Source organism: Rhinolophus sinicus, linkage group LG05 (assembly GCF_036562045.2).
Source record: "Rhinolophus sinicus isolate RSC01 linkage group LG05, ASM3656204v1, whole genome shotgun sequence".
NCBI classification, from domain to species: domain Eukaryota; kingdom Metazoa; phylum Chordata; class Mammalia; order Chiroptera; family Rhinolophidae; genus Rhinolophus; species Rhinolophus sinicus.
Window position 1 is genome coordinate 16,662,617 of NC_133755.1, and position 26,886 is coordinate 16,689,502.

The 26,886-nt window shown below is 35.2% G+C and overlaps 1 protein-coding gene and 1 non-coding gene across 5 annotated transcripts in view; both read right to left on the reverse strand.

The window, feature by feature from the left end:
- ASXL2 (ASXL transcriptional regulator 2) overlaps positions 1 to 26,886 on the reverse strand; it is a 122,108-nt gene that overhangs the window by 25,595 nt on the left and 69,627 nt on the right. For 3 of the 4 annotated variants that reach the window (XM_019712756.2, XM_074331791.1, XM_019712757.2), the window contains 4 exons: positions 23,901 to 24,051; positions 11,470 to 11,585; positions 7,921 to 8,047; positions 6,881 to 7,021 (listed from right to left, as the gene is read on the reverse strand). In XM_019712756.2, coding sequence (XP_019568315.2) covers positions 6,881 to 7,021; positions 7,921 to 8,047; positions 11,470 to 11,585; positions 23,901 to 24,051 — 535 coding nt within the window. Of the gene's footprint in view, positions 1 to 6,880; positions 7,022 to 7,920; positions 8,048 to 11,469; positions 11,586 to 21,715; positions 21,885 to 23,900; positions 24,052 to 26,886 lie in introns of those variants that run through there. The other variant, XM_074331792.1, reaches the window with a different exon arrangement.
- TRNAI-GAU (transfer RNA isoleucine (anticodon GAU)) lies at positions 7,487 to 7,560 on the reverse strand. Its single transcript has one exon. It is a non-coding gene; the product is annotated as a tRNA-Ile (tRNA).

The following is a 26,886-nucleotide window of genomic DNA, read 5'->3' on the forward strand; positions in this document are numbered from 1 at the left end:
TTTGTCTATCAAAATGGCAAATATTGCAATATAGTGATGGGACTATGTAGGGAAAAAGCAAAAACAACTTTCAAATACCGCGGGTGGGGCAGTATAAATTAATATACTCTTATTAGAGGAAAATTTAACAATATACAGGAAAATTCTAACGTGCATAGGAATCTAGGACCCAGAAATTCTACATTTATAAATATTTGCACAAAGCGACACAATCCTGGATGTTGATAACCTCTGGCTTCAGGCCAAACAAAAAGTACAAACAAAAGTAACCTCTCTTAAGAGGAAAGAATTTCCCTTAAATTAAACCCATAGAATGCCTACAAATTAAAATCCAGCACTATCTCACAAAGATTACCCTGACAAACTAGAAGGCATGCCACCATGACAGAGTCAACAGACCAGAAAGAAAAGATTAAGACCTAGAACTACTGCTATCACTGAAACTGTCACATATATAGAAAACAGAATAGTTATGTATAAAATGATTAAAGAAATAAAGTGTAATCATAAAGACAAGGAAAATTAGGAATAAACACAAAGACGAAAAAAAATGAGACTTCTACAAATGTAGAATAAAAATTGTTGAAATCAGATACTATGAATGGATTAAAGAGCAGTTTACACACTGTGAAAGGAGGGATTTTAACCTAGAACAGCCAAACAATTTATCCAGAATATAGGAGAGACAGATAAGATTAAATATTTTGAGAGCTTAAGCAGAAACATGAATCATAGAATGAGAAGGTTTAATATATGCTTGATTGAAGACCCAGGAGGAGGAAAAAAAAAAAAAGAGGATGGGAAAAGGGTATATTTAAAGAATTGATAGTACTACGTTTACCAGAACTGATGAAAATTACAAACCTAAAGATGTAGAAGCATAACATAGTCCAAGCAAGACAAAAAGAAATGCATGCTTAGACCTAGATTAGTAAAACTGCTTATGAAAGACCGAGATAATAGCTTGAAAGCATCCATATGGAAAGATTTCATTAAAAGGAACACAAAATAACAGCAAACTTCTGAACAACAAGGAAATCCAGAACAAATTATATAATAAACAAATCAAGAATAATTATAAAATGTTGAGAGAAAATAACCATCAACTACTAATGATATGTATACCAAATTCTCCTTCAAACATGAACATGAAACAAAGACTTCTATAGAGATAAGCAAAAACTGAGAGCATTTACTACCAAGAGACCGGCTCTAAATAAAGTTCTTTAAAAATTATAATACAGGGGAAAAAAATCATTACAGAAAGATGGGCTGGAATATAATGGAGAAAGGTAGATAAATCTACATCAACATTGTATAAAACAATAGTATTGTAGTGTCTGATTTGTGAGATTAAAAACAAAGAACAAAAATGTCAGACAATATTATTTAAGTCCGGAAAAGATCAGTGCTAAATTGTTATCAAGTACTCCTGTTTTTCCGGAGAAAAATCAAGATGGTTACTTTTTTGCTAAGAGAGTAGATCTTAAAAGTTCTCAGCATTAGGAAAAAAATTTGTTTATGTGAGGTGATGAATGTTAACTAAATTTATTGTGGTGATATTTTCACAACATATACATATATATCAAATTATCGTATGTACACTTAAAACTAATACAATGTTACATGTACATTACAAATCATTAAAACTGGGGTGAGAGTTACTTTTAAGAATTAAACATGCATGGTACCATCTAAAGAATCAACTTTAAAAGAACGGGAATAGGGGCGGCCGGACAGCTCAGTTGGTTAGAGCACAAGCTCTCAACAAGGTTGCTAGTTCAATTCCCACATGGGATGGTGGGCTGTGCCCTCTGCCACTAAAGATTGAAAACAACAACTGGACTTGAAGCTGAGCTGCGCCCTCCACAACTAGATTGAAGGACAATGACTTGGAGCTGATGGGCCTTAGAAAAACACACTGTTCCCCAATATTCTGCAATAAAATTTAAAAAAATAATAAAAGAATAGGAATAGAATGTATACCAAACTCATCAGAGAGAAAAAAGGAAAAGGTAATTAAAATGGACATACCAAAAAAGCTCAGTCAAGTAAAAAGAAAAAAAATTTAACTGGAAAAAAAAAAGAAACAAGAAAAACAAGCAAGACAAAAATCAACAAATAACAAGACTGTAGAAATTAGTTCAAGTAGTTTAACAATTACAATAAATTTAAGTGGATAAAACTCACCAAATAAAAGAGATTGTCATGTTAAATTAAAAATTTTTTAATTCAGCTAGTTATATGCTCTGTAAAGAGATATACCAAAAGCACAAGGACCCACAAATGAACAAAGATATACCAGGCAAAAACTACCAATAGGAAAGCTTGTGCATCACTATTAATATCAAATGAAAGCCACTTTAAGTAAAAAACCTATTCATTGATTAAGAAGGTAAATAATGACAAAGCGTTCAATCCACCAGGAAGATTTTAAACATGAAAATATCTAACATAATATAGTTTCAAAATATGTGAAATAAAAACTGACAGAACAGGGAGAACAGGACAAAGACACTATTAGGAAATTTCAACCCATCTCTCTCAATTATTAATAAATCAAGTATACCAAAAGCAGCCCAAAAAAGAAGATAAAAAGCTGATCTACTTTTCAGATTGACAAGTTTGATTCAATAAACACAGAATTTTGTGTTTTACAACTAGAGCAAACTTATAAAATTCATTACTATGATTCCAAAAAAAGATCTCAGTAAATTTAAATTAGTAGTAAAGACAACAATGATCAATAACAGCAGCAGTAAACACTTATATAGGGCTTTCTGAGCGCCAGGTGCTAAACACTGCCATTTACTAACTCAATTATTTTTCACACAACCCAATGAAGTAGGAAACCATTTCAAGGATAAAGAAAGTGATGTCCAGGTATGGTAAGTAACTTGCTCAACATTACACTATTAAGTTCAAGTGAGGGAATTTGAACCCAGACATGTGGCTTCAGAATCTGCTATTTCTCCTACACTACCAGGGTTGCCAAAAAAATGTACACATTTTAAGAGATGTTATCTATGTATCACTTTTTGAAGTTGAATTGAATTACGGTAGCAATGTGTATGTAGAAGGACATTTGCTCAAAAGATGGCGATGATCAAATGAATGCTAGCATCATTCATTGTATTATAATTTTAATAGATTTTTCCTTTCTTAAAATATGTATACATTTTTTTCTGGCACCCTCTATATACAGGCACAGGTATCATATAGTACATGATCTCTGATCTTAAGGTATTTAAAAGTTCAACAATAACACAAAAATGCCTATATATGTGGATATTTTAAAAGAAAACTTCAAAATAACTTCTGGGACAAAGGAGAAATCACAAGAAAAAAAATTTTTACACTTTTCAAACCAAATGATAATAAAAACAATACCTAAAAGATAAAGGTGGTCCCTATTGGAATAATAACAAAATATATAAAATGAAAAGTAAAGGTTTCTGCATTTAAATCCTGGCTTCATATCCTTATACATATCAAAAAATGGCATTTTTTTATTTGAAAAAATGAAATCACGATATACACACTAATCGTATTGTTTTTTCTTTCACTGAATATCTTGATCATCTTTCCAACCTATCACCTACAAATCCACCTCTTTATCTTAAAAAAGTTGCACCATATTCCAAGTATGAACCATGATTCACTTACTGGACTCCCAGTGATAAGCACATAGGTGGTCACCAGTTTTTTATTTGTATGAACAATGCTGCAATGGCTCTATAGGCCCAAAAGCAACCTCCTGGTTTCCCTTTGCCACATAACTGACAGCATGGGAGTGTCAGCATTCCGTGAATAGTTTTTAGTATTTTTGCAATTATGGTGTACCTTCACATCTGAATCAAACTTAGTTAAATGTTAACTTAAGTGAAACTGAGAAGCAGTTGTAAATTATTATGATCAAATAGTGCCCTGAAGATACTTTTACACGCTTCAAAGAGGCTCATTTTTTAGAATTTAAAGCTTAAGTCCTCTAATTTTGGTAAAGTTAACCTTACCTTTTTTCCAGTTTGGGTTGCCTTATTTTATATTATACTTGGAATCTGAGCTATGTTTACCCTTCTGACTGAATCTGGGATGTAAAAATATATGACATACTATTGATTTTATTGAAGTTAAAACAAATTATACCAATGTTAACTAAAATAATTTGACGTAAATTAGCTAATTTAGCTTTATCACTTATGTTTTACCAGAAATGTACAGCTTCTTCCTTATGTTTTGAAACTACTCATTGTAGCAAAATGTTGTAAAAATGCCCATATTGTTTCCTTTAATGCTTATCTGTATGAAAGCAAGTGAACTTTCATTTACTTTTTGGCCATTAAGTCAAACTTAAATACGGCATGCCTTTTTTTTTTTTAGATTTTTATTGGGGAAGGGGAACAGGACTTTATTGGGGAACAGTGTGTACTTCCAGGACTTTTTTTTTTTTTCCCAAGTTGTTGTCCTTTCAATCTTAGTTGTGGAGGGTGCCGTTCAGCTTCAAGTTGTTGTCCTTTTAGTCTTAGTTGTGGAGGGCGCAGCTCAGCTCCAGGTCCAGTTGCCATTGCTAGTTGCAGGGGGCGCAGCCCACCATCCCCTGTGGGACTTGAACCAGCAACTTTGTGGTTGAGCCCACTGGCCCATGTGGGAATTGAACTGGCAGCCTTCAGAGTTAGGAGCATGGAGCTCTAACTGCCTGAGCCACCGGGCCAGCCCTTGCCTTCTTTTTTTAATAGTTAATTTTTCCTAGTTTTGTATGAAAGCTGAAAATCTCAGTACATAATTGCTTGATTTTGTACATCCACATTTCTACTTTAACTGAAGGACGAGACTAAAATTGTGACTTTAACTGAATCGAAATTTAATATAGGCTCCAAAAGGAAGAAACTCTGTTCATCACCATGTCTCTTAGGTCCTAAACCTGTGCCTGGCACATTAGTGCACCTTCTACAAGTATTTGTTTAATAAATGAATATTTTTAATCTTTGACAGTGGAACTGATCATCAAAGAGCATATTCAGTGTATGGCAGACACTGTCTCTAAGAAAAATACAACAATTTATAATCCCACCTAGAATCAAACCAGAAAGTTGTCTGAAAATATTATGAGTTCTAGTCTCAAACCTAATAGTTTGGAAGGGTCTGGAATATTTATATATGTATGTGTGTGTACACACACACACACACACACACACACACACACATATATATTTATATATGTATTTATGTATGTGTGTATATATTTACATATGTATGTATGTATGTATGTATGTATATGTGTGCATATATACACATACACACATGAGTTTATTCATGTTTCTTAACACCAATTATGTACTTTCAGTCTGAAATCTGTAGCCTTCGATTTTATGGAAATTTTCTTATATTATTTAACATTTACATTATCAATTACCTTATCATGCTATAAAACAGAAATATTCAATTACTCTTTTTATTTCTGATAGTCCTACTATTTAAGACATTGAACAGCCTAGATTGGTGCTCCAATGTTCTTACCTTCTCTCTCTTTTTGAAATTCTCCTTTGACCTATGCTCTGGGAAATTTCTTCACCTTTAACTTTTTGTATTTCTGTTACAAATTTTTATTATTGCTACATGGTATTTAATATCCTAGAGTTCTGTTTTCTGATTTTTAAAATAGCATTCTGTTCTTTCATGGGTGCAATCTCATCTTTTATTTCCTTCTGTGCATATTATAGTTTTAAAAGTTATTTGTTTTAAATTTTCTCACGTATGTTTTTCTCACTGAATTGTCTCTGCTTCTTCTGAGTCTGTATTTTAGATTTTGTCTCTCATGATGGAGGTTTTCTTCCAAGGTGATCCTTAGTAATCATGAGTAAAACACAGGCAGTTAAAAAAGCTGACTGGAAATTTTGGGTGCATGGGTGGGTCTTATAGACTGATAAGCTCCAAGAAGTGTGATTAAGATGATCTCTGTTTAGCTAGTAATCTATAAATTTGCCTGCAGCCTTTTTTGAAGTTATTCAATTTCTTTAGGTCTCAATCCACCAATCTCCTGCTGGAGCACAGGTAGGGAGGAGGAAGGCAGTGGTGGCGGTACAAATATGCCTCACTACTAGCATCCTGGAAGCCAAGCAGGAGAATGAATCACTGTTCAGTATTTGTATTCTACTTGATTTCCCTAATTTCAGTACATTGCCTCATTGCCTGCCCTCAGCTACACGCGTGGTTTCTCTGAATTTGAAATCTGTATGGTTTTATTTTATTTCAAAATAATCTTCCTGTCTCCTTCTAAAGTAAGCCATCAAAATGCTTCTTACTAACTTTCAAGAGAAGGTTCTTCTTTTCAACCCTATGCCTTACGTTCTCTATGATACATAATATCACCAATTCTGGAAACTTTCTGGTATTCTGCAGCCTTAGCTAGCTTGCTTATTACTGGCATCTGCTCCTTAGCTCTGAGAAAAACTCCATCTAGTTTTCATCTTTCAAAATTGTTGACATTGCCTGCCCATCTGCTGTTTCCTTTGTTTTTTTCACCCTTGTAAGATTTGCTCTTTTGTGTTTCAATATTCTCATTTTAGTGGGATTCATATGGAGCAGGAAAAGATTCAGTTACCATGTTTAATGATAAGCCCTTCTACCTTTCTGTACACAGTAAGAAATGAAATGTAAATAATGCTGGACAAAGCAACCTACTGTCAGGAAAAGAAATAAACCACAAAATGGCTGATAACAGATCTTACTGTGAAATAGAGTTTGATAAGAGCAGAGCAGGAAGATAGTCAAGACCTCATAGGTGAACAGGAAGTAACAATTAAGCCAGGCAGCTGATGAATTTCAGACATAGAGTTGCTAAATTAAGGCATGAGAATTGAAGTCTTTGTAATTAACTTACTTGTGTGTAGTCTGTCAGACCTTTGGAATGACTTCTTCCCCGAGCCTAGCAAAGGATTTTCCACTTTAACTGAAGAAAAGCTTGAGTTTGAGTTCTGAGAGCTGCTTGATTGTCCATCTGATTGTTTTCCTTCCCATATTGCTAGGGGAAAATTATATAAAAGACTGGTGACATTGAGTTTATAGATAGAAATCAATCAAGTCATTGAACACTAACTAAACGGAGTCACGTATGAAGCAATGTGACCTTGCAAATGTGCTTTAAGACTGAGAATTAAGACTCAAAAAGTAAAATAAAATCCCTTCCTTCCTTCTAGCACATTATTTGCTTCTGGTGGTAAATTTCCTTCTGAACAAAAATGCAAAGTTCTTCCAGACACAATTTAAATCTGGCAGGCCCATACAATCAGCTGGTATCAAAATGAATTGTGTAATAAAACACAAACTGTATCTAGAGCAGTTTAGGTAAAAAACAAAACAAGCAACTACAACAACAAAAATCCAAAGGTCTGTACATATGTCCAATGGAAACTCACAAGTAACACATATTCTAAGAAAAACATTTATTTATTTATTTATTTATTTTTAAGAAGGGCGCGGCTCACAGTGGCCTGTGCCAGGATTGAACCGGCAACCTTGGTGTTATCAGCACCACGCTCTAACCAACTGAGCTAACCGGCCACCCCGAAAACCTTTTATTTTTAAAGAAGGTAATTGGTGAAAAGTTCACTTTGAGCATCTTTTGGAAACATCAGCTTTCTGAGGTTACTGATTAGATACTTCCAAGTATTAGATAAGACATCCTGGAAGTTAGTCATTGATCTCACAAATCCCACTGATGTATTTTTTAATAACTGCATGATTATCCTTGTACATATTTTCCATTTACTCTGGAAGGATTTATATTGATAATTTGGCAGTACAAGGATTATGTAAGTAAATATAATAATTGAAAAAGAAATTATATAGAATAAAAATTGGAAAGCCAACACAAAAATACTGTAAAAAAACTTCCAGTGAAAAGATACCCAGTCTGCCTACCAGGTTTGACAGTTACAGAGTCACTGGCTGCTTTGACAGTCTTCAGAGAGAGATGCTGACTGGAGGAGATGGACATGGTTGGCCTGCATTGCTGCTGCTGCTTCTTCTGCTGTTGCTGTTTTAGAGCCTATAAAGAGAAAACTGATTATAAGAAACGAAACAAATCAGTTTTTAAAAATAACAAAAAAATGACTTCTTTTTAAGTGGCAAAGAGCATGCTGATCATCCAGTTTCTTTGAAATCTAACAAAGTAAACAACCTATATTAAAGCAATTAAACACAAGGCCTCAATGATCCTTAAGAGTTTGGATATTTTTGCCAGCAATATTCCTTTATAAAATATGAAAAACAGTCATTAACATTTTTTAGAACTTAAAAATCACCAGTAAGCCACGGACTTCTCATACTTGTAGTAGCATAGAATTCAATGTTTTCGGTCATTTCTAAACATAGAATTAATTTTAGACGCTGAACTAAGAAGAGTCCCGTTTGCATCAACTCTATGCAGAAATGTAAATTTTTAGCTTATGCATGTTTTAGAGGTGTTACATTTGAACAAAAGGTTGTAAATAACTACTTGAGTTTGAGCTTGTGTAAGATTTGGCCCAATGATCAAATCTCACCAATTTACAGCAATGCAGTAAATAGAAGGGAAGTAAGATTAGCAAATACTGGTTCTAAGAATAATGTGGTTCCTTCTGACTATTTCAGAATATTTTTATTACTGTGATGTTCTTAGTTTACAGAATACACTATACTAAACTATTTAGAATGAACAGAAAGACAAATAACATCCCAGATTTTAATCATGAAGATACACGAAGGCAACTTTTTAACTCAAAGTTTAAGGGGGGAAAAAGACAAAGAAACTGAGAAAGTGAAGCTACATTTCAGGAAAAAGTTGAAAATCTAGGACCTTGCTAAATGGTCAGTGTAAGCTTCAACCTTCAAGACCATTGTGCAGAAATAACTGGCTACTTGTTTCCCATGATGCTTCACAGTCTAGTTTTCTCGTGCTTCACATTCATACGTATCTCTGGCTCTGCTGTAAAAGCACAGTGAGAACATCTGATCTCCTTCATGTAAGAGGTTCATGAAGAAAAGAAGTGAGACAGTCAGGTGCCTGGCTCACATTCCCTACAACATGTATAATGGGAGAGGCAGAAGCACAGTGTGTAAAAAAATGTCAATGTTGTCTGATCATCGATTATAGCTTCTCTCTCATTCTTTACAATCCAAACAGAAAATGTTCATGGGCTTCCTGGTAGCAGCCACTAATATAATATATATTCCTTGTTACTCCCAGTATCCAGGTCATCCTGAGTTAACGCAAAATTTCCACAGAACCATTTGATTTCACCTATTTTTGCTGTGATCATGTAAATTCAGACACATGATGCAAACAGAATAACTTATAGCCTCTCTATTTAAGAATTGTACATACTGTTTTCCCTCCCTCAGTGTTTTATAAACCCTATTCCTAATTTTATTTTAAAATTTAAAAACAACAATAAGCCTTCACTGTGGTAAAGGATAACTTAGATTGAAGTAATTTTCCTCACCTAATAAAACTATGAAAAACACAGTGGAGACAAGGCCTTACTTTACATACTAATAATTTATACAATTTTCTATACTGGTGTTCCCTAAAGAAAATACAACATTTGACTCCTGGAATTACAGGAGTATAATACAGGAGTGGTATGCATGTCATGAATTAGCTAACAAGGTTCAAGAAAATACTTGCCTTTTCTCTGTGGAAAAGAAGCATCTTATACTTCTTAAAATCTTTCAAAAAGCTTACAGAAATATAAGTGCTACAGGATACCAAGGCAGGCAGTAATTAATGTTATCAAATTGCTAGACATCTCTTTAAAAAAGCACTTTTGGTTTAAATATTTTAAGACCTACATAATTTTTAAATTTTTAATTAGATAATACATGAATACATTCTACCATTTAAATCAAATATAAAGCTAAACTCTCATTTGACCACCACTCAGTCTTGGTCTCCAATCCTTAGAAGTTAAAACTTATTGGTCCTTAATAAGCTTTTTTTTACACTTATGTGTATTTTGTATATACATATTCATGTTTATATTAAAAATATAATATTGTCTTATAAGTATGTATATTTTTTATTAATGGTATGAATGCTCTACATGTCATAATACAACTTAATTTTACCAATTCAACGTTATAGTGTGATATTTCCATGTCTATACATATAGAACAACCTTTTTATAAAGTAAACTTTTATATAAAATTTGTATAGTTGTCCAGCATTTGAATATGCCATTGTTTAGTAAGGAGTTCCCTAACTGATATATATAGGCTACTTGCAAATTTTTGCTATTATAAACTTCAATGCAAATATTTTTCTGTGTATTTATATATGTTTTTCTAACATTAGTTACAAAATGTTCAAATGCTTAGTTGTGGGGTCTGGGCATTTAAAATTTTAATAGATGTTACAAAATTTCTCCCCAAAGTAACAATTTATATTCCACCAGCAAACTACCAGTATCCACTTACCACACACTTGCCAGTGCTTGATATAATTAAGATTTTTACACTAATTTGAGGATAAAAGTAGTCTATTATTTAATGTTTCCTTAATTACTAGTGAGTTTATATTTACTGACCATTTGCATTTCAAAAAAATCAAAAGCTAATTATTTGAAAAGTTCAATAAAATAGCAAACCATTAGCAAGTAGCAACAGGAAAGAAGATGATACATTATAAATGAATAACACTGGAGACAAAAAAGACTTAAAAGAATACTATGTACAACTTTATACCAATATTTGGAAAAAAAATTGGGTTTAGTAGATCATTTTCTAAGTAAACTAAACTTCCAAAATTGGCTCAAAAAGCAGAAAATCAAAAGAAACCAGTAAAAGTAGATAAAACAAAAGTGAAGTGCTAGGAAAACAATTTTAAAAAGTGAGATTTACAGAACTTTCAAGGAAAAGATAATTTCTACAAATTTTTCCAAGAATCTAGACAAATATAGAGCTACACAATTTATTTTACGATGCTGGAACAATCCTGATTCCAAAATTGTACATGGATAGTATTAAAAATGAAGAAGAAAAAAAACAAACAAACAGAAAAATCCAAGCTGAAACTCTTGAAAAAGAAAATTCCATACATGTTTAAAAATATGTAGTTTATTTTAGAGACCTAACTATAGATTAACATTAGAAAATCTAACCATGGAATTCTGTAGCTTTAAAGAGAAAAGCTTTTTGATCATCTCAATAAATGCTGAATGAAAACAAACTTGGAAAATTCAACACCTATTCATAATTTAAAAAACAAACAATCTCTTAGCAAATTAGGAACAAATTAAAATATGATAAAGAGAATCTACCACAAACCTATAACTTGGAGGTACATAAATTATTAAATCCAAATTGGGAAACTGCATGAAATTTCTCCTTAAAAGGACATAATGTCCTTTCAAGAAATTTTCAACAGCTGTCAGAGTCATGCATTTTTAACGTAGGAGATTATACTTCTGATAAACAGACTAGTTTGATTACCTGCTTTAGTGCCTTCTTGCTGTGCTTCTGTGATGGAGAAATGACTTTACCTGCTGGAATGGTGGGTGATGGGCAGCCTGACTGGGGAGAGGATGGCTGTGACAGTCTAGACGATACTAGGAGGGGAAAAAATGACAATGAAAAATTTTGTTATCAGAGTTGACATCTAGCACCATTCCTTCCCCAATCATATGCTGCTACCTGTATTAAGAACTGTGACCAAACACTTTTGGGAAGGATCTTCTTTTTGGAGTTCTACGGCAAACAGCCTCCCTTTTCAGTTTATTTCCTCAGAAAGCTCTAGTGAAGGATGATAGGATGGGGAAGGCATGGGTGTTAGTATTCATTACTTTTCATTCTTAAATTTTTCAATAGAATTGATTGAAGAAGCAGGAAGCAGAATATAAACCGTTAGTCATGAAATTAGATAAAACTTAGAAAAGATTCTAGAGTCCACTGGCCAGTATGTATGTTCCCAAGGTAAATTCAAAGGACATGATTCAGTAGAACCCCACACTGAGAGCACAGGTCCCAGTTTTGCCTAACTTTAAAATGAAGGCAATAAAGCCATTCCACCTCAAAAACTCTACCATAGCTTGAATACGTATATTCCTTCATCTCTGAAATCAATAGTTTTAGGCTTGCTAGTGTGAGAGGGCACCATGAGGATTTCTCCAACAGAAGCAACGTAGGCGACAAAACGTAACCACTCTCTGCTTCATCACTAGCTGTTTCCTACCCCAGAGCTTAGCTGAACCTTAGTCTTATGTGAATGAGGGTCTTCCCATTTAGGACCTATACGTCTCCTAATCGAGAGCAATTGCTCTTCATCTTCTATAAAATGCAACGGTGTATTATTTATGATAAGAGACAAAGAAACTGCTGATTCAGACCCCTTTTTAATAAAAATAATAATCACTACTGCTAGTGATGACTTTGACGAGTATGTATGTGTTTACTAATGACTTCTTCTTTCATAGTAGTTGGACTAAAAAGGCTTGGATAGCAAAATGGCATCCTGTGGTATGGCTAAAAAGCTTTAAGATACCATAGAAAGTATGTTGGTAGGTAGATAGCTACTTAACATGAAAATGCAGAAGCATGGTTCATTGGAACACACAAGTTTTGGAATACAGCATTTCAATTGACTCTTAAGATGTCCTAAGAAAGGAATACACAGTAGATAACACTTAAAGAGGACAAGAGCAGACAATATTAAGATGACTTATCTAGCATCTTTAGCTTTCTATCCCAACCCTTATGATACGATTTATATGTGGAAAAGAACTGACATATAGTAAGTGTGATATTAAATAAGTTGCTTGTAATATATCATACAAAAATAAAGTTGGATAATTCTGAGATGGTTGCAACAAAAAGAAACCATATCCTCTACAGTTAGATGTTGAACAATTTTTTTTTAAATAACAGCTTTACTGAATGTAATTTATATACCAGCCAATTCACCTAATGTATAAAATCCAATGGCTTTTAATATATTTGCAAAGTTGTGCAAGCATCACCACACTCTTCATCACCCACCAAAAAAACCCTATACCAGTTAGCTATCATTCATTCCTCTTTCCCCTAATCTGTGTTTGTAGTCCTAGGCAATCACTAATCTACTTTCTGTCTCTACGCATTTGAACATTTCATATAAATGGAATCATACAATATGTGCTCTTTTGTGACTGGCTTTTTTTACTTTGCATATTTTGAAGGTTTATCCATTTTAAGCATGTATCCATATTTCACTCCTTTTTATCATCATATACTAGTCCATTGTATGCATATGCCACATTTTGCTTCTTCATTTAGCTGGCGGACATTGATTGGGTTGTTTCCACTTTTTGGCCATGAAGAATAATGATATGAAAAGCAACAGTTAGTGGAATTTTTTGATGGACATGTTTTCAATTCTCCTGGATTCATATTTAAAGTGGAACTGCAGGGTCTTACAGTAGCTCTGTTTAACTTTTTGAGAAACTGTTAAACTGTTTTCCAAAATGGTCAAACCATTTGTAAAATTCCACCAGGAATGTATAAGACTTCTAATTTCTACACATCCTTGCCAACACTTGTTATTGTCTTTTTATTTGACCAATTTTTTTTAAATGTCATAATGCAAATATTTAAAAACTATTAATATTTAACTATGTTTATTTTCTTTTGTAATAGTTTGCATAAATCTGAGAATATACATTTCCTCACCTGCCTCATATACTGCCTGAAAATAAACAGAAAACCAACCAACCAAAATAACCCCATTAGAGAACATAAAAATTCTACTTTGCAGCCTAGAAAAGAGATAAAAAGCTATCCTAATTACCAGGGGAAACTGTTTGGAATGCTTCCCCTTACAGGAAAGCCCTAACAAATAAAACCATAAACATATCTCAAAGCCAAGTGAACTAAAGCATGAAGATTCCAGGACCCACCAGGGAAGAACATCTCCTAGAGCTGACTTAATGCCAACTTCTAATGGTCTTATAATTTCTACGAAACTTTATTAAACTTTGTCCTGACTTTTAAATATTAAAGGCTCAGAACTATAAACGGCAAACAAGATTTAAAAACATGTTGAGAAACTTTTAGTGGCTTACTCTGTCTTCAAAGACACATAATTTTATTAATTAGAGCAACCAAGAATTACGTATCTTCTATGTGCCTAGCAATCTGTGCTGGGTTCTTTTGAACAGGATTTCACTGAACTCTCATCAAGACCCTCTAAGGTGGGTTATATATTTCTACCCCCACCAAACTTCTCTAATTTTACACTCTGAGATAACCAAATAAAATGGTTGGGTTGACATCCTTACTGGTATTTTTCTACACAAATAAAAATATGAAAAGATTTTTTACCACGTATTTATAAATTTTAAATATATGCATTCACATGAATGTGATGATTATCTAAATTTTATGTATTAAGGAAATTTAATAAGCTTGCTAAAGGGCACATAGCTAGTAAGGGGCGCAGCCAAGATTGAAACTTGGTATATTTGCAGAATGAGTAGGTACCTGTAGAGGGCTGAATGGTGGCCACCAAAAAGTTACGTGTCTCCTAATCCCCAGAACCTATGAATGACAGGTTATTTGGGAAAAGGGTCTTGGCAGATGTGGTAACTTAAGGATCTTGAGATGCGAAGATTATCCTGGATTATCCCAGTCGGTCCTAAATCCAGTGACAAGGGTCCTTAGATACACAGAGAAGACAGACACGGAGAAGGTGACGTGAAAACAGGCAGAGACTGGAGTGATGTGATGTGGCCACAAAGCAAGTAAGTCAGAAGTCACCAGAAGCCAGAAAATACAAACAACAGATTTGTCCCCTAGAGGCTCTGTAGAGGGTGCAGCCCCGCTGACATCTTCACTTCGGAGCTGGCCCCAGAACTGTGAGAAAAGAAATTTCTATTGTTTTAGGGTAGCCAGTTTGTGGTAATTTGTTATAGCAGCCTCAGAAAACTAATACAGTACCTAAAAACTAATTTTCTGTTTTAAAGTATCATTATCAACTCATGGATGTTTATATCCTTGAAATGTTTAAATCAAAAGCAATTATTTTAGGCCACTCAAATTGTTCCCTTTCGGGACAGTGGGAGCTCCTTCAAGTCGTAAACCGTCTTTGGGCCGTGGCCCCAGCAATACCTGATTACTCCCATGCTATCTGGCACAGAAACAGTCTCAGGCAAATCTTGCATATTTTGTTGCCCAGAATTGGATCAGCTATAATACTTTTCCAAGGAGCACTGATATCTTTTAATTGGAAATGGTAGTAAGATACCACGCCCTGCATACTCGTGGTGCTCACTGCTACTGGGGTAGCTGGTTCTAGGGCTTTTCAATGGTTACAACAAGAAAAGTCTCTTTTTAAAGGAGAAAAATAAATGTATGCATAGATAGCAAATTCAAACTAAGATTGCAGGACTGTCCCTTAACTTTTCTGATTTTATATTGCTATCACGTTTCTTCACACCAATATGATTGCTGAAAATAAGACTATTGACTGCAGTTTAAGATTTTCTTTGTGTCTGGTCTCCCACACCTAAGATATATCTCACAGTAACTTACCTATGTGATTATGCAACAAATTTTATGTACACCTGAGCTTGCTTTCAGTTGTTTCGTATTTCTAAAAAATACATCTTAAAAATTTAATTGTTTTAATTATGGAAAGGTATAAAAAAAAGTTACTTTCATGTAAGTTCAGCTCCCTCCCTTGTCTACAGCCCTTTATTACCTCTCTTCCTCTATAGGAAATGAATTATATTATTGTTTTTTTACTTGTATTTTTATTTTCGTGAAAATATAAGTGCATACATTTTAATTCTTTCACTCATTTTTTTAAGCAAAAAATCACGTACTATAAACTACCAACTTGATTTTTTTATAACTTAATATAATTAATATACTCTGGGGAATATCCTAGAACAGAATATAGAGATCTTCTACATTCCTTTTAACAGCTGCATAGAATTCTACTGTACAGAGGTATCATAATTTCTTCAACCAGACTTTGATGAGTATTTTGGTTCTTTCTGGTCTTTTGCTCTTCTTACTGCAGTGTCTTAACCAGTGATTCTTACGGAGTTGGACCAAGAATACCACCACCACTACCTAAAATTCTGTTGGAAATGGAAATTACTGGGCCTCAGCCCAGACCTACTGAATCAGACTCAGATTTCTGGCCCAAAAATCTTCATCATAAGCTCTCCAGGTGACACTAAAGCACGCTCGAGTTTGAGAATCATTGGTCTTAAGCTGTGCTATGCTCTTTTGTATTGTTGACAGTGTATCTGAGGATTGACTCTTAGAAGTATGTTTGCTAAGTCAAAAGATAAAAGCCTGCTTCCAGAACCAAGAGAAAAGTTTCACCATTCTCAGGTTTTAAAATGAATTCATGTGGTTACCAGAGGGTAAGGGGGTGGGGGGTGGGAGATGAGGGTAAGGGGGATCAAACATATGGTGATGGAAGGAGAACTGACTCTGGGTGGTGAACACACAATGGGATTTATAGATGATGTAATACAGAATTGGACACCTGAAATCTATGCAATTTTACTAACAACTGTCACCCCAATAAATAAATAAAATAAAATAAATGAATCCATGCCATGTTTTCCTTTAGTACCTGGTTTCAAGTCTTATATCTTTAATTTGTTTGGACTTTATCCTGGAGTATGGTGTGAGAAATAAATCCACTTTCATCTTTTTGGCTATTTAGTTGTTCCAACACCTTTGCACACACCATACACAAAGGTCAGAGTTTTTGTTGTTGTTGATGTAGTTATTGCAAATGTGTTCTTTTTTTTCATTGATTATTATCCTTGTATTTGGTGGCCATTTGCCAATGCTAAAATTACATCCTGCTACTTTACTAAATTCCCTTCTTCATCAATTTTTATCTCTGTTGATTCTTTTGAGTTTGTCAGATACATAATTATATCATCTACACACAGAGGTAGTTTTCATTGTTCTTGTCAATTACTGTTCCACCTGCTTTCTCTTGCTTACTTTTGTTGAAATAAACACCCCTAACATAGTATTAAACAGGTAGGCCTCGGGGACATTGCACGTTCAGTTCCAGACCACGGCAATAAAGTGAGTTGCACGAATTTTTTTGGTTTCCCAGTACATATAAAAGTTATGTTTACCCTGTAGTCTATTAATTGTGCGACATTATTAAAAAAACACAACATACATACCTTAATTAAAAATACTTTATTGCTAAAGAATGCTAACCATCATCTGAGTCTTCAGCGAGTCGTAATCTTTTTGCTGGTGGAGGGTCTTGACTGGGTGTTGATGGCTGTTGACTGAGCAGGGGGTAGTTGCTGAAGGTTGGGGTGGCTGTGGCAATTTCTTAAAATAAGACAACAGTGAAGTCTGATGCATCGATTGACTCTTCTTTCCATGAACAAATTCTCTGGAGCATGTAATGGTGTTTGGCAGTATTTTACTCACAGAACTTCTTCCAGGATTGGACTCACTCCTCTCAAACCCTATTGCTGCTTTATCAACTAAGTTTACGTAATATTCTAAGTCCTTTGTTGTCATTTCAACAATTTTCACAGCATCTTCACAAAGAGTAGATTCCACCTCAAGAAATCGCTTTCTTTGCTCATCTATAAGAAGCAACTCCTCATCCATTAAAGTTTTACCATAAGATCGCAGCAGGTCAGTCACATCTTCAGGCTCCACTTTAGCTCTTGCTGTTGCCACCAAATGTGCAAATTACTTCCTCCACTGAAGTCTTGAACCCCCAAAAGTCATCCATGAGAGCTGGAATCAACTTCTTCCAAACTCCTATCAAGGTTGGTATTTTGACTCTTCCCACATATTACTAATGTTCTTAATGACATCTAGAATGGTGAATCCTTTCTTTCCAGAAGGTTTTCAATTTACTTTGCCCAGATCCATCAGAGGAATCACTATTTATGGTAGCCATAGCCTTATAAAATGCATTTCTTTTTGGTATGTTGACATTACTCCTTGATCATGGGCTGCAGAATGGATGTTGTTAGCAGGCATGAAAACAACACTCGTCTCGATGTACATCTCCATCAGAGCTCTTGGGTGACCAGGTACACTGCCAATGCGCAGTAATATTTTGAAAGGAAACTTTTTTCTGAGCAGTAGGTCTCAACAGTGGGCTTAAAATACTCAGTGAACTATGCTGTAAACAGATGTGCTGTCATCAGGCTTTGCTGTTCCATTTACAGAGCACGAGCAGAGAACGCTTAGCATCACCCTTAAGGACCCTCGGATTTTCAGAACAGTAAGTGGGCACTGGCTTCAACTTCGAGTCACCAGCTGCATGAGCCCCTGACACGAGCCAAGTCAGTCTGTCCTTTCACGCCAGGCACTGACTTCTCTCTAGTTATCAAAGTCCTAGACGGCATCTTCTTCCAATAGAAGGCTGTTTCGTCTACACTGAAAACCTGCTGTTTAGCGTAGATGCCTTCATTAACGACCTTCCCTAGATCTTCTGGATGACTTGCTGCAGCTTCCACATCAGCACTTGCTGCTTCACCTTGTGTTTTGATGTTACAGAGTTGACTTCTTTCCTTAAACCTCATGCACCAACCTCAACTTCAAACTAGCTTCAAACGTTTCTTCTGCAGCGTCCTCACCTCTCTCAGCCTTCACAGAATAGAAGTTAGGGCCTTGCTCTGGATTAGACTTTGGCTTAAGGGAATGTTGTGGCTGGTTTGATTTTCTTTCCAGGCCACTAAAACTTTCCCCATATCAGCAATAAAGCTGTTTCACTTTCTTCTCATTCGTGTGTTAACTGAGATAGCACATTTCATTTCCTTCACACACTTTTCCTTTGTGTTCACAACTTGGCTATCTGTTTGGTGCAAGAGATCTACCTTTTGGCCTACTGTCTTGGCTACTGACATGCCTTCCTCACTAAACTTACTCATTTATAGCTTTTGATTTAAAGCGAGAGATGTGAGACTGTTCCTTTCACTCGACCACTTAAAGTCACCACAAGGTTACTAACTGGCCTAATTTTAACATCACTGTGTCTCAGGGAATAGGGAGGCCCGAGGAGAGGGAGAGAGGTGGGAATGGCCAGTGGGTGGAGCAGTCAGGACACACACATTTTATCGATCAAGTCTGCCATCTTACCTGGACACAGCTCTTGGTGCCCCAAAACAATTACAACAAGAACATCACAGATCGCCATAACAAGGATAATGATAATGACAAAGTCTGAAACACTGTGAGAATTACCAAAATGTGGCTCAGAGAGCAAATGCTGTTGGAAAAAATGGTGCTGATAGACTTGCTTGACACAGGGTTACCACAAACCTTCAATTTGTATAAAAAAATGCGGTATCTGTGAAGCCCAATAAAATGAGGTATGCTGTATAAGAACTGAGATAGTAGAATGGAAGTGACTTCTTTCAACCTATATACCAGTGATTAGAATTAACGGAAACAGTAGTAAGTAGAAAAACAAATCAAAGAAGCTAGTATATTAACTCATACTAAATGGACAAGAGAATAAAACCAACAGAAAGCGGTCTATAAACAAAAATCTTGTTCCTCTTGGTATGTGGCTATGAAAATTTGAGTCAACAGAGTTGCTATTCTCTGATCCATATGACATATCTTAATTTCCCCAAGAAATAACTTCATGTATTCCTACCACCTGTAAATAATGGAGATCAGCACTAAATAACAATCTGATCCCAACTTCTTTCCCCTTTTTTCCCCAAAAATCCCCTCTTCCAGCCAAACTTTTCTTACCATTGCTTCCTGAAAACACTGTACACACATTTCCACCTTCTTGCCTTTATATGTTTTCTTTCCATGATATATCCTGTCATCACTAGAGGTTATACTCTCAAGGAAAGGACAGTATATTAAAATTTTCTACAGCTCATACAATACTTACTAACCCAGATAAAGTTAATTACTCTCTTCTCTATTGATGGTATAATATGATAAACTCCTGTTACTTATGAAGTTATTTTCTAATCATCTGCTCGTTTTTCTATACTTCTAGATTATGGGTGGGGCCCATACTTTACATTATGGGTGGGCCCACACCTACCATTATGGAGGGGCCCACACCTTACTCAAACTGGTTTCCCAAATACCTGGCAAATAGTACATACTGAAGAAAGACTAACTAGCAAATAGTTTAAATAGAGATGTTTCCTTGGCTTTGTAAATAAATGAATGGCCTAAACAATACTTCTCAAGATTATATCCTGATCTACTGGTCTTCCAATATGAGCTGCTCAACAGATTAAAAGCACTCATTTAAAAACATAATCTGATTAGAAACAAAAATGCTTGCTTTCATATAAACAGATAGCAACAAAAGATTAACAGATTATGGTCAAAAGATCAGCAGTTACTTATTATTTAACTTTTTAAAAAGTCACCCAAAAAAACAGAGCAATCTAGTCAAGAAATGACATTTTTTTTAAAAAAAAAAGCTTAAAATTGTTTTTAGAAAAATATTTAAAACAAATTTTATAGCTTGTATTCATTAAAGCCAGTTTTACATAGTTTACTGAAGTAGTTTCAGATTGTTGGATATTTATGTACCACCCACTGAACATATATATTCAGAAGGTACTACTCTTCAGATATATTATACTACTGAGAATTTTAAATTTCAACAGTTGATTATTATATCGAACAAGTCAAAAGCATATTATTATTCATATTATATACATTTGAATTTAAAGCTTTAGTAAATAATCATTGACAATGTTTTATTTTGTCCTGAAAACATTCAATGGGTCCCTCTAAAGTATTAGAGAGACTGCCAGAAATAATGGAGCAGTAATATCAAAATTAAAAATTAGCTTTATATAGTTGAAGGATTAACAGTTAAAATACTGGTAACTTAAGTTTCAAAAATTGTTTTAATCTTCAAAAATAGTAATCATTCTCTTAAAGGAGAATTCTTATTTTCTGGACAGTCTTTCTTTAGAGGAATTTCATTTCCAAAAGTAACAGACCCTTTTAGCTCTAAATACCTTCTTCCCATAGCAAGTGCAATCTACTCCAAATTGGGCAGACTGTGGCTCTTGATAATATTCAAACAGCCCCCTAACGAAAGATGGAGAGGCCATAGCTGAACTGTCCTTTGCTCCTGGGTACCCTAACTATCCAAATCCCAACAGCGCAGTGTCTTCAATACAAGACAGAACTAAAGCCTCCAACTCACCCACCAACCACCACAGAAAGAAGATAACATCTCTCCCAAAGGTCTCTCCGCACATAAATTTGCCTAAAGGATTTTTTCTCCCCTGCAAACTTTTTAAACAGATGTTTCTATACAGAATCATCTCCTTCCAACTTCACATACATATATATAAATAACATTAGTGGGCAGGGGGTCTGTGGTAGTCCACATAAATCCAAACACAGTATGTATCAAATGTCCTGATTTAAAGTAGTTTCTGAACAAGCAGTAAAATTAACATTACATCATGTTCCTGGAAAGAATTAATAATTCCTTATAGATGAAAAGGTTTATTTCAGGTAATTAATTTTTTCTTAAGACACTTTAAAAGCAGACCAAAATCTAACAAACTTTTCACTATCAGAAGATAAAAATAATACTGTAGTTGCTTTATGCAGCAATATTTGTATTTCATTTGGGGGGAAAAGGCAGAGACATCACTTAGCTATGATCCTACCAAAAAAAAAAAAAAAAAAAAAAGCAACAGAAAGTGTTGATTTTAACTATTTTTCTGGAGTTATTTCACCTTACCTTGGCTTGGAATTCCAAAAAGCTCTTCTCTGAACATTGTTTCCTGTCTGCAAATTAGGAATCCAAACTACAAACTTCTAAGTTTTTCCACTTTACATGGATATCAATAAACTAGTTTTAATATTGGACTGAATGTCAAAGTTCTGTTCTCTGTTCCTATTTGGCTGAAAGGTATACCTATAACTAGATACTTTCTATCGATTTTCAACTACTGAAGTATCAGTTTTGCTGTCAAGGCTCTTTATTTTTGTACATAAAAGGAAGTGGGTTTGATACTATCTCAGTGTTCTTCCTGTCTTACAATGCATTTGAAATAAAGTGATGTCAGATTGAGAGTAAAAACCCAAAATAAGAAAAAGGACTCCGCACAATTAGTTTGCTTTACCTTTATTTGTAATGCACCTGATTTAGAACTGCTTTGCTGCATGCTGCTATCACTACTACCAATTTTCTACTTCAATTTGCACTGGACTATAAAAACATTGATAAATGTATAATATTTAGCTAAAAATATACATAATCTATGCCATATGAATGACCCATGAATGACAGAAGCACATTCTGTGAGACTAAATCATTCTTCATTATTGGTAGGTCAGCATTTATCCATTTCTTAATATTAGAGCTGCTAGAGTAAACATGAATTCCATGTGACATGTACACCTCTCATCTCCAAATAACCATGTGACAGCTACTACTCAAATCTGCTACTGTAGCATATGTAGCTATTGAAAAGTAAAGACCTCCAAACACCATGATTTTGTTTCCAGTTTATTAGTCTGGTCTCCTTTAATATTGATTTCCCTGTTCCCAGCCACATCCATAATTTATGAATATTGCTGTTTCTCTAGCCTGATGACTTGGCTTGGTTCCTAATCTTAGATCAACAATTTCCAAATTTGAAAAGAAAAGTTTAAACTGGGGAGGTAGAGGGGAGAGACAGAGCCTTAACATGTTTGGCTGCGCCTGTCCAGAAAATGTCCTTAGTGCACACAGGGATACAAGCCCTGGCCCACACCTCCTTTCACTACTGACAGGGATTACTCTAAAAATAGGTATTAGAATATTGGTCAGAGGTCTTGACTTTGTCTTGAGATCTGGGTTGCTCTCCAACTGGTTGGGATCTTAAAGCTAAAATCCTCACAATCACAAAATTTGGCCAAATTGCAAATGCAGTCACAGCACCAGAGAACACAGATGATGCCACCAATTATCTCAATTATCTCCAGGAGCAGCACACACATTAACACAAGGATGATAGTGAATAAGGTTTTTTTTCTGATATAGTTCTATTATCAGTAGTTCTAAAGGCACTTAAAATTAACGAGTCAAGTATTCTAACAAATGTGACCCCAGCCTCTAGATCCAAAGACAGCTCACCTAAAACTCAAACCTAAGAGGATATCCAAGCTAGGGAAACTCTTGGATGTCTGCTTTGCTCTGGAAAATCAGTCCAGAGCGAAAAACCTTTGCGTCAGTCCTTATAAAGGAACCATCATGAATTGGCTGAAAACCTGTCTTGCCATGTACGGCTGTTTGGGTAAAAACAATTCGACCTCTTCAAGACTTTGACAAGAAGCAACAGATAAATTAGTAAGAATAGGAGCTAAAAATGTATCCTTAGGTGGAAAATCCACCCCAGGGAAGCTGCAGCAACAAAGACATTATTCTTCACAGGAAGGTTTTCGGGTAAGCTATGGAGCAGACATCAAGGAGGGCATGAGAGCAAAGCCCAGCAGATTGAATGCAGCCTTTGCTTGTAGAAATGAAAAGCATTCTTTTCCTAGTAAGGAGAGAGTTGTTAAGAGTAGCAAGTGCTGAAATTTCAGGTGAGAGGATTTAAGAGGCAAAGAAAATCCGAGTGAGCCATGTCGTCCAATGTCGTAGCCCCTAGCCAGAGGTGGCTATTTAAATTTAAGTAAAAATCAAGTTAAAGCTTTCGTTCCTCGGTCACACTAGCCATTTCAAGTGCTCGGTAGACACATGCAGCCAGGGGCGGCTGTGTTGGGCTGGACAGCATACATACAGAACGTTTCCATGACTGCAGCCATTCTGTTAGACAGTACTGATCTAGAGGGCGAGGGAAAAGAGACCGACTGACGTGGGGCTTGGAAAGGAGGAAGTCCTAACACGGACATTTGTCCTACAGTGCTCAGTACTTTATTGAGGGATCAGGTGGATTTACCTTTCCTTTTCCACCTGCTCTTTTTTCCCTCCTTGTTGCTGCCACCATCACTGCTGCTGCTGCTGTTCTCAGAACTCTGGGAATCTGACTGACCATCACTGCTTTCTTCTGAACCTTCTGATAGCTCTTTCACCCCATCCGGCACATCTTTCTGAAAATGCAGCATCCAATTAGGATTAGTCATCACCATTTCAGCAAATAGCAATTAAATCTCTGACATGCATTGTTGCAACTTAATTGTGCTGATTAATTTTCAGTATTATAGGATTCAGTAGCAGAACCAGCAATATTTTCTGAATTCCTGTCATCTCTCTTCTTTGGCTCAAATTAGCCAATGTTTCCATCTATGGCCAAAGGCAAAAATATTACATGACAATCGCAGGCAGGCACAACACAGAGGCTTAAATTAGACAAAAACTGGGTATAGGTAAGGCCAGGTAAATGATTAACTGTTCAGGATAAAAAAATTATATAATAATTTTGTAAACCATGTATATACATCCATCATCCATGTAAAAGATATATGAATTTGTATGTATGTTAGTACCATTACGTACCATTAATTTTGAATTCAATTAAGAGTCTGGATAGCAAGAGATAGTGCATTATTTGAATCTAATTGGTTCCTGAATATTGGTTAGTAAGTAGCAAGAACCACATATTAAAAAAAATCTTCTTTTTTTTTTTTTTTAATCACATGAATCTTTGGTTTCTGAACTGGATAGTGAGGATGTTAGTCAGAAAGGATACCTGTGTCAGCATAGTATGTACGAGAGATAACAGGATAGCTGCGAGATCAAGAACGAGGAAATTAAGACTTTTGGGTTTAAATTCTGGCTTTTCAACTGTGTAGCCTTGATCAAAATTTTAAACTCTCATGCCTCAGTCTCCCTGTCTATGAGGATAATAGTACCTACCTTAAAAGATCACTCTGAAATAAAATGAGTTAATAAATGTAAAATGCTTAAAATAGTGCCTGGCATATGATAAGAGCCCAACAAATATTAGCCACTATGTATTTATGTAACATATTAAAATATACACATATAAATAAACACATTAATGAATGTTATTTCTAAGTTACAAAATTATGGATGGTTCTTTTTCTTCTCAATATACTTTTTATCTCCCCACATAATTTATTTCTATAATCAGATAAAAATTTAATTCTGACATGTGACCCTCCTACTTATAACTGGCACTCCTAACATAGCCAAGATAGTAAACTCTGATCCAGAAAGGAACTGTTCTTTTCCACTTAAGTTTATATCCTAGTGCCATTTCTTATGCTATACACTTTCTTAAAATACATATCCCATATTTTTCTATTCTTTCCTTCAAAATGCAGGACAACTTTTATAGAGTTAGTTGCCAGCCAGACCTCTTGACCTGTAAGTTCAACAAGTATTTTAAATCCAAATATAACTAATTTCTTAAACTTGTGATCCCTCCAGGATCAACTTGCTCATGCCCTGAATTTTGGAATCATTTTATGCTTTCTTTCACTCATTCCAAATAGTATATATTTTATTTCTCTAATGTCCCTTGCCTCCATCTCTTTAACTACTCTCGTATTTCAAGCCAATTATCTCTTCCAAACAACCATAACTATCTCTTTGACAAGTCTTCCTGCTTTACTCTTAAACCTGTCCTACTTAATTATCTTCCTAAACACGATTTGACCATGCTCTTCTCCTGAAAAACCTCTGCCATCTCCTCAACACACACATTCTCTGCTTCTGTCTCTCCCCCCTTTCCACCTTCCTCCCTCTCTCCCTTTCTCTCTAATTGGTCAGTTAGGCTTTCAAAAGCCTCCAAAGTTTGATGTTGACCTAATGTTTACAACCCTTGACTCCTTACCACACTAGCCCAGAGAGATTATGGTCTAACCGCTCCAATTTACTCTACTTTCAAATTCATTCTGAATCCTTCTATTGGTGCCTTTGCTTAATCGATTCCCTTGTTTTGGAAGGCCCTTCTTCACATTACTTATCTGCTCAAATCTTGTAAGTTTGAAAAACAAATTCAAAAACTTTCTAGATCTCATTATTCAAAATTAATCTTTCTTTCCCTATACTATTGCAGTACTTTATAGTACAGTATTTTATAATACAGTATGTTCTGTCACTGTGCAATTATTTTAATAACTATGTGAGCTTCAAGGATTCAGGGACTACATTTATCCTTTATAGCCTCTACAGTATCCAGCATTTAATACATGTTATTAACAATGTTGAAAGTCTAGAACAGCTAAAACCTAAAAGAAATGCAGAAAGCTCCATGTGGGACTATAGCCTTGTAACCCCAGGAACAAAGTATATAAAAAGGAGGCATTATGGGTAAGTTAGATCTTTTTAATGTTAGTGAGCTACACACAACCACTGAGCATAGTGATGACTACAGCTCAAAGCTAAAAAGGTAAGAAGGACCGAGTCCCACATACACATGGGCATAGTTACTGCATGCCAAGCATTAAGTCTCCTGCTGATAAATTTCCTTCGTGAAGCAAGCCTTCTTCTCAATATATCTGGCTTCAGCTGGCTTAACCTCAACCTCACATTAAGGGTGATCATGAACCTAAGAGATCAATACATTCGGCAACAGAATCATTCATGTATAGACACATGGGCCAAGCCAAACCAAGTCAGCCAAATCAAGATTAACTGAAGGACTCCTGCTTTAGTGCCTCAGTCTCTTTGCTCTTCAGACTTACAGCCTGCAGAATAGGGGTGGGGTGGGTGGGGGGAGTGACGTCATCTACAATGAGGAGAAAGCTTGCCTGAGAAAGAAGCCAAAAGAAAGTGGACAGATCTGGTAACATCTGTTATCAACTGTTACCCATTCCTCATCACATCATTTAAGCTCCTGGATGTAGGCAGAGTTTCCTAGAATTTTCGGATATGTGAACCAATAAATTCTGTTTTACTCAAGCTCATTCATCTAAGTTGGTTCTCCTGTTTGTGACTGAAAAGACACTGGTATGTCA